Source organism: Sander lucioperca, chromosome 19 (genome assembly GCF_008315115.2).
Source record: "Sander lucioperca isolate FBNREF2018 chromosome 19, SLUC_FBN_1.2, whole genome shotgun sequence".
Taxonomy (NCBI): Eukaryota; Metazoa; Chordata; class Actinopteri; order Perciformes; family Percidae; genus Sander; species Sander lucioperca.
In genome coordinates, this window is record NC_050191.1 from 2,517,893 (window position 1) to 2,530,392 (window position 12,500).

At 47.3% G+C, this 12,500-nt stretch overlaps 1 protein-coding gene across 1 annotated transcript in view; it reads left to right on the forward strand.

The window, feature by feature from the left end:
- Window positions 1-12,500, forward strand: part of LOC116061779 (T-lymphoma invasion and metastasis-inducing protein 2-like) — a 27,329-nt gene that overhangs the window by 4,906 nt on the left and 9,923 nt on the right. Inside the window, exons 6-13 of the mRNA XM_031316140.2 lie at window positions 2,749-2,946; window positions 4,672-4,740; window positions 4,835-4,960; window positions 6,083-6,191; window positions 6,943-7,122; window positions 9,265-9,383; window positions 9,566-9,674; window positions 10,460-10,518. Of these exons, the coding sequence (XP_031172000.2) occupies window positions 2,749-2,946; window positions 4,672-4,740; window positions 4,835-4,960; window positions 6,083-6,191; window positions 6,943-7,122; window positions 9,265-9,383; window positions 9,566-9,674; window positions 10,460-10,518 (969 nt within the window). The remainder of the gene's footprint in view (window positions 1-2,748; window positions 2,947-4,671; window positions 4,741-4,834; window positions 4,961-6,082; window positions 6,192-6,942; window positions 7,123-9,264; window positions 9,384-9,565; window positions 9,675-10,459; window positions 10,519-12,500) is intronic.

Sequence of the window (12,500 nt, forward strand, 5' to 3'; positions counted from 1 at the left end):
GCGGGGGTAGCAGCTCCAGCAGGGGACCCCAAACTTCCCTTTCCCGAGCCACATTAACCAGCTCTGACTGGGGGATCCCGAGGCGTTCCCAGGCCAGGTTGGAGATATAATCCCTCCACCTAGTCCTGGGTCTTCCCCGAGGCCTCCTCCCAGCTGGACTTCCCTGGAACACCTCCCTAGGGAGGCGCCCAGGGGGCATCCTTACCAGATGCCCGAACCACCTCAACTGGCTCTTCTCCAGCTCTACTCCGAGCTCCTCACGGATAACTGAGCTTCTCACCCTATCTCTAACTGTCCGTCCACACCGCCGCCGACTTGAGCTGCAAAGAAGCTCTGGCCGCCCGGTCGAGGACGCTGGTCAGAAAGTCCGGGGAAGCTGTTTGAGGCTTTGGCCGCTCTGACGTAGCAGCATTCTATGTTCATCATGGAAAAAGATCAAGCAGCCACTGCACGGCCAATACACTGACACTAGAAACCTTTTATAAATGACATATATAATGACAGAATGTGTATTGGTTGTTGGTCGCAGCGGTGTCTGTTAGCAGTTAGCTCGCTCGTTAGCCGCTGAACCGCAGCAGCGTGCAGGCAGAGCGAGCAGCCGCCAGCTGTTGATCCGTGCAGGACTTCACCGTGAGCGGACTGTTTAGAGACCATGTGACCGGCAGGTAACGTTAACTGGTCCCTATACGCAAATATCATAAATGATAGGGAACCCAGCAACGGCCATGATGAGCTTCTCCTCCTTTTTCTCTGAACTAATGTTTTGGTAGGAACCAAAGTTTACATCGTATGTTTCTCTGGAATCAGCCAGCGTGAAGGACGTCTATATTCTGACTGGTTGCCGCTGAACCGCGTCATAGCTCATTACCATAAAGTTGACCTACTTTCAACTTTCTGATTGACGCTCTGGTCGCTCAAAACGCCCAAAACGTGACGCCGACAGATCTGCCGCTCCTTGCAGCTGAGAGAAGCAGCTTCCATTGGAAATGAATGACTTCCTGTATCTTTAGAAGATCAAGGCGGCGGCGGTGTGGACGGACAGTAAGGGAGACGCCAGCCACCCTCCTGAGGAAACCCATTTCGGCCACTTGTACATCTCCTTCTTTCGGTCATGAGTTTTTGTGAACGGGTCAAATTTGACCCGAGACAACAGGAGACATAACATCACTTACTGCACCTTTAATGTGTATTAATATTTTGGTGGAAGGGCGTCACATCAGGAAACACTCACTGGTTTTTATAATATAGTGACTTCAGATCAGATACGTTTGGCTTCTGCAGTAGAAAATGTACTCAGCTACATTCCTCCACCTCCACCTCCTCACCTGCAGAAATCCTTTCCTTTCCCACAATGCCCCTGTGCTTGCTGCAGCTCAGACACTTCCTGGGGTAGATAATCTGATAATCCCGGTTTGCTCCTGTAGGAGTGTTGGTGTGTAGCGTCTGCTGGGGATTAATGGCGTCCGCTCGTAGTACCGGCGGCCAGAAGTGGTAGATGTTGTTGCTATAACGGCTCCCGGAGACGACCTCTGACCCCGGCGCCGTTGCTCTCGCCCTCCATGGGCGCCGTGTGCTGGGTGCTGCCGCCCGAGGAGGACGAGGAGATGCTGGAGGAGAGGGAGGAGGTGGGGGGGGTGGGGGGGGCGGGGCTGCTGGAGCAGCTTGTGGAGGAGGCTGCCCGCTGCCTGAGCTGCCAACGGCCCACCGACACCCTCGTCCTGCTGGTAAACAGACAGACAGGCAGAGAGACAGGCAGGCAGAGAGACAGGCAGGCAGAGAGAGAGAGAGAGAGAGACAGAGAGGCAGGCAGGCAGGCAGACAGACAGGCAGAGAGACAGGCAGACAGAGAGGCAGGCAGAGAGACAGAGAGACAGACAGGCAGACATGCAGACAGACAGGCAGAGAGAGACAGTCAGACAGAGAGCGATAGAGAGACAGACAGGCAGAGAGGAAGGCAGAGAGAGACAGAGAGAGAGACAGAGAGAGAGAGAGACAGACAGACAGACAGACAGGCAGACATGCAGACAGACAGGCAGAGAGAGACAGTCAGACAGAGAGCGATAGAGAGACAGAGAGGCAGGCAGAGAGAGACAGACAGACAGACAGACAGAGAGGCAGGCAGACAGACAGGCAGACATGCAGACAGACAGAGAGAGAGGCAGGCAGGCAGGCAGGCAGACAGACAGAGAGACAGACAGACAGGCAGGCAGACAGAGAGCGATAGAGAGACAGACAGACAGGCAGAGAGGCAGGCAGGGAGACAGACAGAGAGAGAGACAGACAGAGAAAGAGAGAGAGAGACAGGCAGGCAGACAGAGAGGCAGGCAGACAGAGAGAGAGACAGACAGACAGAGAAAGAGAGAGACAGGCAGGCAGAGAGACAGACAGAGAGAGAGAGAGAGACAGGCAGAGAGACAGACAGACAGAGAGAGACAGACAGGCAGGCAGGCAGACAGATAGCGAACTTGTGTTCAGCTGTCAACATACTTTCAGCCACGTTTCCTGTGATGTGGAGCCATTTTACTTTGAATTGAGCGGAGCCAGCAGTCATTATGCTGCGTAAATTTTTGGTTATGTATCTCTGTCGTTGTTGTTGTTGTTGTTAAAGTGTGTGTGTGTGTGTGTGATTATTTTTTTTGCTGATTCATCAGCGATGTTGACAAAGGGAACAAATGAATATTTCTGTTTATTCTTTCTGAATAATCTGGGACTCGTGTTAATGGACTCTGGTTATATTTGTCGTCGCAGGACGTGGAGCGGGTTCACGCCCTGTACCAAACCTTCTCAGAGCGGCGAGCGGCGGACGCCGACGTCCCCAGGAACCCGTACAGCCGCGAGGTCGGCACGCAGCCCGCCAGCCCTGCAAGCCCCGCCCACTTGAGCGTGTGTCAGCGCCTGCGCCGAGTCATCGAGGAACTGGTCGACACCGAGAAGTCCTACGTCAACGTCAGTACTACAACTATTACGTTACTGAAACACTAAAACTGAAATCATTTACTAAAGACTAGGGGTCCTATTTTAACGATCTGAGCTCACGGCGTGAAGCGCCTGGTGCAGGTGCGTTTAGGGCGTGTCCAATCCACTTTTGCTAGTTTGACGGCAGAAAAAAAGGCTCCGTGCGCCGGGAACATGGTTCTAAACCAGGGGTGGCCAACCAGTTAGGTATAAAGAGCCACAAAAAAAAAACGCACCATAGCAAAAAGCCACACAACACATGCACGTCCACACTACAACAGCAACAGTGTCTTCCAGATCTGATGACAGTCATAATACATAGCAGTTTTCATAGTTTTTTTCTCACTTAGATTGACTCAGTGTGAAACCTGACAGTCTTTGTTATCCACAATCCTTTTCAGGTCTTGCTTGAACTCGGTTGTGGCCACTCAAAGAACTCTCTCACTCATTTGTCACTAAAGGGGCTTTCAAACAGTCGGATTCAGCAGTGAAAGGGTTAACGAGGAAGGTGATCTGTGGCCGCTGTTTTTCCTCAGGTTGCAGAATCTGTCCTCAGAACTCTGCTGCATTATTTTCCATTTTAAAATGTATTGGCAGATTCAAATGTGTTTGTTTTTTTTACTTATCTGAAATACTGTATGTTTCAGAAAAGTTAAAAACAACAATCAACCAATGACACAGCCCCCAGCCACACAGGAAGAGCCTCACAGGAGCAGGCAGAGAGCCGCATACGGCTCAAGAGCCACAGGTTCACCACCCCTGTTCTAAAGGGTTGTACTTAGTGTCTTCATTAATCAGAGGTGTGTTCTGGGCGTAACATGCAATCAACCAATCAGAGATCATCTCCCATTCCCTTTTAAAGCCAGGCGCATTTGGACCTTGGAGCATTGCTGTTATGATGGAGGATTTACACCGTAATATTTTTATTTGTAATCTTCTGCATGTGTGTGTGTGTGTGTGTGTGTGTGTGTGTGTGTGTGTGCTGCTGTGTGTCCCTGTGTGTGTAACAAGCATAGTGTGTGCGCTGTGCACGAGCCTAGGAGCATTTTACTAATGCTCTGTTAAAATAACAATGAAATGCTGCGTTATTGACTTTAGACCAGGTTTTTGTTGGTCAATGGTGCATCACTTCCTGCTGCCTCAAGATAGCAATACTCCCAGAATGTACCTGAACACACCTCCCTGTAAGACCAGCACGCCCAGAATGCACCTGAACACACCTCCCTGTAAGACCAGCACGCCCAGAATGCACCTGAACACACCTCCCTGTAAGACCAGCACGCCCAGAATGCACCTGAACACACCTCCCTGTAAGACCAGCACGCCCAGAATGCACCTGAACACACCTCCCTGTAAGACCATGGGCCACAGATGAGAACAGGTGTATTTGTTATTTAAACAACGTGGGCGCTGGACGGTCTTAAACTAGCAAAGACACTTTGGTCGGGCTTTGAGCTGCGGCGGGTGCAGGATAGGACCCCAAAACTGAAATAATTTATGTCCAATTTTATTGTATTTCTATTCATTTTTTAACCCAGGAACATAGTTTTAGGTTTTCTTGAAGTTTTTATTAATTGCCAGTTTACTCAAAATATTTTCTCTCTGCTTATTTTAGTTATAATTTGCTATAACAACCCTGACTACTGCTAATGCTAATGCTGCTTCCACTCGTGTGTGTTTGAGCGATTCTCTAAAAGTCGAACGTGTCTCCGTCAGGATCTGGTGTGTCTGTTTGACATCTACCTGACGCCGCTGCAGAAGGAGACCTTCCTCAGTAAAGAAGAGGTACGAATTCACAAAAAAACACTTCCAAAATGATGCCACGTTGTTGTTGTTGTTGTTGTTGTCAGCGTGTCTGACCGCGGCGTCTCTCCCTCAGATGGAGGCGTTGTTCGGCAGCCTGCCGGAGATGTTGGACTTCCAGAGAGTTTTTCTGCAGACGCTGGAGGAGAGGATCGCCTCCTGCCCCAACTTCAGCCACCTGGAAACCCCCGCACAGTTCAAGGTAACGAGTCAGCCAGGGCTGGGTATCCAAGGCTGTAACTTTGGTTCTGACCCCATCATCCCCACCGTAAATTACACCTATGTGGATACCGGTACCGTTACTTCAATACCGGTTCATAAACTATACTTTTTTCAATACCAATTATATTAAAATTCATTTTAACAAAAGAGAAACTACAACATTACACATTAAACCACAAATCTCTTTATTTAGGTTCCAGCTCCAACTGCGTGAGTCCATTTTTCCTGCGTGTCTCTACGCCGTGTAACGTTAGACAGCCAATCACAGACATTACTAGATCTTGGTAGAAGCATGCTGCGTGCTGATTGGCTCTCTGACAATGATGAGATTTACTCCTTTAGGTAGTGAAATTGGATATTGAATGAGTCATTTTTCAATACTTAATACTTCGGCGGTTCCTAAAACAGTATTGGATTTGGTACCCAGAAGGGCTGCTCAATTAATCAAAAATTAATTGTATCGAAGTCGCAATATGGACTAGTGCAATATCCAAATCGTAGGGGGGCGCAATATTTGTTAAAGGCAAAATATGTGTCAAACCATTGTGAATGAAGTAGTGTGGTGCTGCGGCCCTTTGCTGCATGTCATTCCTCCTTCTCTCTCTCCCCGTTCATGTCTTCAGCTGTACTGTCAAATGAAAGCCTAAAATGGCCAAAAAATAATCTTTAAAAAAAACCCCACTATAATCATTTTAATTTTTTAAGATTTAATATTACCAGTTGAGGTGGTTTGGGCATCTGGTAAGGTTGACCTCCAGCTGAGAGGAAGACCCAGGACTAGGTGGAGGGATTATATCTCCAACCTGGCCTGGGAACGCCTCGCGCTGGGAAGTTTGGGGTCCCCTGCTGGAGCTGCTCCCCCCGCGACCCGATACCGGATAAGCGGACGAAGATGGATGGATGGATGGATGGATGATTTAATAGTAGTCAATGAAAATGAGAATAATGATACAAACATGATCATTCCTTTCAATATCGTGAATCGCAATTACATATTTTCCTCATATCGTGCAGGCCTAGTACCCAGCCTCTACTTTTCGGCGGATTTAACCGGCCCTGTTGTGCCAGATTTTTTGAAAGCTTTCTCTCTCTTTGCTCAAAGAAACTCCTCTTCTCGTTGGGCGGATCTTTTCTCTACTACGCCGACCACTTCAAGCACTACAGCGGCTTCTGTGCCAACCACATCAAAGTCCAGAAAGTTCTGGAGAGAGGTGAGTTTCATCCGTCACGCTGCACATAAACATACATCTAAATGCTTTACAGCTGCGTCGGGCGGCTCTCCTCCCAGCGAGCTGCGACACAGTTTACGGCCCCACTGACGCGTATTGTCACTATGACAACTAACAACAATCGCATTTTTGTTGTGTACCAATCAAATGACCACGGGAAACAGTTCAAACGCCTTTCCATCCATTGTATTTCTATGGTTGTAGGTCTTACTTTTCCTACCTTTAATGCTCATTGAAATGTTTGTAGTTTTTTCGTTCTGTGGTGTTGTAGTTCTTTCTGTTGCTAGTCCAAATATAATTTGCCGTATTACGACTACAAATGAGACCAACATGCAACTTATACTGCAGCCAATCTAGACACCGGTCCTATAACGAGGAAATCAGGGAATTGTTTCAGACAATGTTTCCGCACTCTGACATCTGATATCTCGTGATATAGGTCTTACATTTCATTCGTAATGGTCCTAAAAAGGTCTTAAATCTGACTTGGTGAAACCTGCAGATATACCCTGTATTGGCCCAGCAGCAACAGAGGCTAAATTTACCCACAATGCATCAAGTGTATCTCACTACAGATCCAACAGTTGCCCAAAATACACAACATTGATTTCATTGATTTATGTACTGCTGCTGTACTAATTGCCACCAAACGTAATTGCGTTGTGTTCATACAATGACAAAGTATCTTGAATGAAAGTCAGAGCTTTGGTCTGATAAATGTCCATTTTCACAGCGAAGACAGACGGCGCCTTCAAGCACTTCCTGGAGGCGAGGAATCCGACCAATCAGCACTCGTCGTCTCTGGAGTCATACCTGATCAAACCTGTTCAGAGAGTCCTGAAGTATCCGCTGCTGCTGAGAGAGCTGGTGTCCCTGACCGACCCCGAGAGCCCCGAGCACACACACCTGACAGGTAGCACACACACCTGACGGGTAGCACACACACCTGACGGGTAGCACACACACCTGACGGGTAGCACACACACCTGACGGGTAGCACACACACCTGACGGGTAGCACACACACAGCAGACAGCATACACACCTGACAGCATACACACCTGACAGGTAGCACACACACCTGACAGCATACACACCTGCCAGGTAGCACACACACCTGACACCACACACACCTGACAGACAGCATACACACCTGACAGCATACACACCTGACAGGTAGCACACACACCTGACAGCATACACACCTGCCAGGTAGCACACACACCTGACAGCATACACACCTGACAGGTAGCACACACACCTGACGGATAGCACACACACCTGACGGGTAGCACACACACCTGACGGGTAGCACACACACCTGACAGCACACACACCTGCCAGGTAGCACACACACCTGACAGCATACACACCTGACAGGTAGCACACACACCTGACGGATAGCACACACACCTGACGGGTAGCACACACACCTGACGGGTAGCACACACACCTGACAGCACACACACCTGACAGGTAGCACACACACCTGACAGCATACACACCTGACAGGTAGCACACACACCTGACAGCATACACACCTGACAGGTAGCACACACACCTGACAGCACACACACCTGACAGCATACACACCTGACAGGTAGCACACACACCTGACAGCACACACACCTGACAGCACACACACCTGACAGCATACACACCTGAGAGGTGGCACACATATCTGACGGGTAGCACACACACCTGACGGGTAGCACACACACCTGACAGGTAGCACACACACCTGACAACATACACACCTGAGAGGTAGCACACACACCTGACAGCATACACACCTGACAGGTAGCATACACACCTGACAGGTAGCACACACACCTGACAGGTAGCTGAGATCAACCCTGCAGCCTATAGGGGGTGCTGAAGAGAGGGAAAGCCCCGCCCCTTCCTGTGGAACAACATGGGACCTTATTTCAGAAAAATAATGACGAATATGGACAAATAATGTTTTGATTCTATTTAAATTGAGCCATGAATTACACATATGTTTGTCAGTTTAACGGATAATTAAGCAAGGGAAGAAAGTCTTTTTCTGTTTTTGTCGTCTTCTCCGATGTTTTTGCCATTCCCTCCCCTTCTTGTGTCTACGATGTGAATTTATTTCAGTAAAAATATATATACAGCAGTGAACGGGGAGAGACTGATAATGTTATGATCCTGTTTAAATTGAGCCATGAATATATATCATGTTCCTCAGTTTAAAAGACAATTTAGAGAGTGGAGAAAGTCTCAGTTTGGGGTTTAACTGTTGAAGTATCAGACTGAAAATGCCTCATTAGAAAGACTCGTCTGCCCAAACTATCTAAGGGTCTAAATGTAGAAAGAAGCTCCAAAAAAAAAGAAAAATTGACAAAAATGTTAAATAAGCTGAAATCTTGCCTAGGGCACCAAATTGGTTAGGGCCGGCTCTGTCTCTACCGAACATTTTTTCCCGAAATCAAATCCCATGGTGAAGCACCGAAAGGGGCGGGACTTCTCTCTGTAATCCCTCCACTTCCACCACTAGGTGGCGCTATAGCAGAAAAACCCGTTTGGCACTATAACTCCCACACCGTACACCGGACATTCAAAAACCATACATCTACGCATTCCCTGGATCCAACTGAATCTCGTGATATAGGCCACGCCCATTTCCGCCTAGACTTTTATGTGTGAAAAATCGCGATTTATCAAAAACCTACTTTTTCAATCTCCTCCTAGACCGTGCGACCGATCTGCACGACACTTGGCAGGTAGCATCTCCAGACCGACCTGACAAAAAGTTATTAAAATAATTTTTATAGGATAAAATTTGCGCATATTACGCACAAACAAATTTGTGTAGCTAACTATGAAAACACCAACTTTGCCATATCTCGGCCAAAATTAATGTTATCAACGCCAAACCTTAGATTCTTGTTTAGCATGACCCTCTGGAGGTCCCCCACGCGTTTTACGAAAATTGGTCACTAGGGGGCGCTACAAGTTCAAAACGTTTATATCTCATGAACGGTGACTGTAATCCCTTCATGCTGACTGTAATCCCTCTGCTGTCCACACAGAGGCGCTGAGAGCGATGGAGAAGGTGGCGACTCACATCAACGAGATGCAGAAGATCTACGAGGATTACGGCTGCGTGTTCGACCAGCTGGCCGCCGAGCAGAACGCGCCCGACAAACAGGTAACACTCCACACACACGCTCACACTTTGGGAAGGCCAGCGTGTGCTCCCAACCCGTTCTCATTCCGAACTTGGTGTGTATCGTGTGTAATTTGACGCAATGCCGTTGTAAATAAGGGCCGCCCCCCTCAGTGATCTCTTGAGTATAAATGAAGGTTATTTCCCCTCCCCACCTCTTGCAGGTGACGGAGATCTCCATGGGGGAGTTCCTGGTCCATTCGTCGGTGGTTTGGCTGAACCCGCTGCCGTCTCTGGGACGCCTGAGGAAAGAACCGGAGCTCACGCTGTTCGGTGGGTCCAGTATTTACAGAGAGGCGAAGTCCCGCCCCTTCCTGTGTCCACCGTGGGAATTAATTTCAGTAAAAATGTGTCCGGTAGTGAACGGGGAGAGACTGATAATGTTATGATCCCATTTGAATTGAGCCAGTTTGCCGTAGTAGCGTTTAGTTTGGCGTGAAACCACTCTGTGAAATACATCTCTCGTCTCGCACAATACACACACAGAGAGACACACACACACACACACACACACACACACACATATATATACACACACATACACACACACACAGATACACAGACACACACACAGATACACAGACACACACACACACACACACACACACAGATACACAGACACACACACAGACACACACAGAGAGAGACACACACACACACACACACACACACACACACACACACACACACACACACACACACACACACACACAGATACACACACACACACACACACACACACAGTAACATTACATCCCGGTACCAAACACACAGACATCGTAGCTTCAGAGAGACGTCATTCAGACGTATTTTATACAAAGTCTTATACTTGAATAGTTTTATCCCAAACTGAGACTTTCTTCACTCGCTAATTTATCTTTAAAACTGACAAACATCAGATGTGTAATTCATGACTCAATTCAAACGGGATCAAATCATTATTTGTGTCTCTCTGTTCACTACCGGACTGATTTCTTCCGATGGACTTGACTTGTTTATGGTGCAGGTGAGTGTGAGTGTTGTGAGTAACGTGGAGTTTCATCCTGTTGTGTCCTCAGTGTTCAAACGGGCCGTCATCCTGGTTTACCGTGAGAACAGCAAGCTGAAGAAGAGGATGGTGAGTCTTGTAGAAATATTTCTATTTTCTAGATGTTTTAGTCAATAGCAGCAATCGGCAGAATGACTATTCTGCCACATTTTTGTCCCGCTACTAGTCACGGAGCGTTGCCAACACATGCACACAAAATACATCAAAACGTGCGTAATGATCAGGAATGGTGTGCTATCATTTGAATAAGAGCTTTTACGCGCGGTTTTCACAATATCGGCAAAAAAACGGCGCCAAATTTCCCATAGACTTTAATGGGAAATCTTCGTGAAATCGCTTAACATAGCTCAAAACAACCCCTCTTTGGGGCCTTGCTGTATCACCATACTTTAATGTAGAGACATATTTAAAAGTTTAAACCGAAGACAAGACTTTGGCCTTCATTAGGCTGAATGGGCATTCTGATATCAAGCACGGTTTCTACCAAATCACAGTTTGTGTATCGTCCAGTTTTCTGACAGTTTCAGATTTTCCAATGTGTGTGTATGGGGCCGGGATGTTGAGAGTTAGAGGGGAGGACAGAGGGGGGAGCTGCAGTACGATTCTCTGAAATTTTTCCAAACAGATTGCTCTCTCCCCTACAGTTTTCACTCTTGGTTGGTCAAAATGTAAGAAATCTTGTGCCGGTCGCAGACATCTAACTACGGAATCCACCGGACTTAAACTTTTGGCTGTGTTCATACCAACTGCCGATAGAAACAATGAAAAAAAATATCTGGATTCTTCACTGTGGAAATCACCATAGCAACAAGTTCTGACACACACACCTCCGATCGTGTAGGCTGGGTTGTCCTCTCTTTTCAGGACATGTCAAGTGCCAGTGTTATTCGGTTGTGCACCAAGTAGTAGGCACACTGTCAAAATTTCTTGCGGAATTTTCTAGTTCTCATTATTATAGTGTATCCCCTGTATATGTATAGACTTGGGAACACACAGTTAGTTAGCTCAAGCTCTGATTACCAAATACGTTCAGGAATCTAAGTGTGTATTAGACTCAGGACACACAGACGTTAACTTAAGATTTGCATAGTACCATATAAGTCCAGGAATGTGAGTGTATACATGACTCCATACGATGAAGTGAAATGTGGGGGTTGGATCTCGTGTGGGTGTGTGTGAGAGCTGGAACATCTCCCCGAAAACAGGAGGGAGAGAGGAGGAGAGACGCCTCCAAGCAAGATATAAAAGATTAGGAAAAATGGTCAGGCAGTGTGCACATTTTGACAGAGCCTGAGGCCACGTCCACGCGTACCAAAACAATCTTTTTTTCCCCCCCGTCTTCTCTGCCATCGTTTGAAGAATGTTTGCGTCCAAACGGATCCATTTGTAAAAGAATCAGGCCTATAGGTGGCGCTGTTTCTGCTACAGAAATTCACCAAAAATTGAGAAAAAGAGGCGGAGCATGCGCATAAAGATTGCGCGCTGTATACAAACAGACAGTAGGAGAAGAAACCAAACGCAAGCTAGCTAGCTATATGCTACAGTGCCGTGTGGTTTGTCGTTTGGACAATCGGCCAAAACGATGCCAAACATTTGCACCAAAAAGCGTTTCCGGGTGGATGGCCCCTGTGTGAACCTGAACCCCATATTTTTTTGTCTGCGGTCAGGGAAACTTAGGATCTTTTTTGTGTACCCACACGTGTGTTTTAACGTAAATGTTGGACTTCAGTAAACTTTGCTTAACTGACCTCTTCGTCTCAGATTGATCTTTGTGTTCTGGGAAACTTAAGTCCGATGTAAGAAGGCGCGGGAATTAATAAATTGGAGTCCGATTTGACAGGCCTTAGGGCAGGGGTGGTGAACCTGTGGCTCTTGAGCCGTATGCGGCTCTTTGCCTGCTCCTGTGAGGCTCTTCCTGTGTGGCTGGGGGCTGTGTCATTGGTTGATTGTTGTTTTTAACTTTTCTGAAACATACAGTATTTCAGATAAGTAAAAAAAAAAACACATTTGAATGCATCTGCCAATACATTTGCCAGTTATTTTAAAATGGA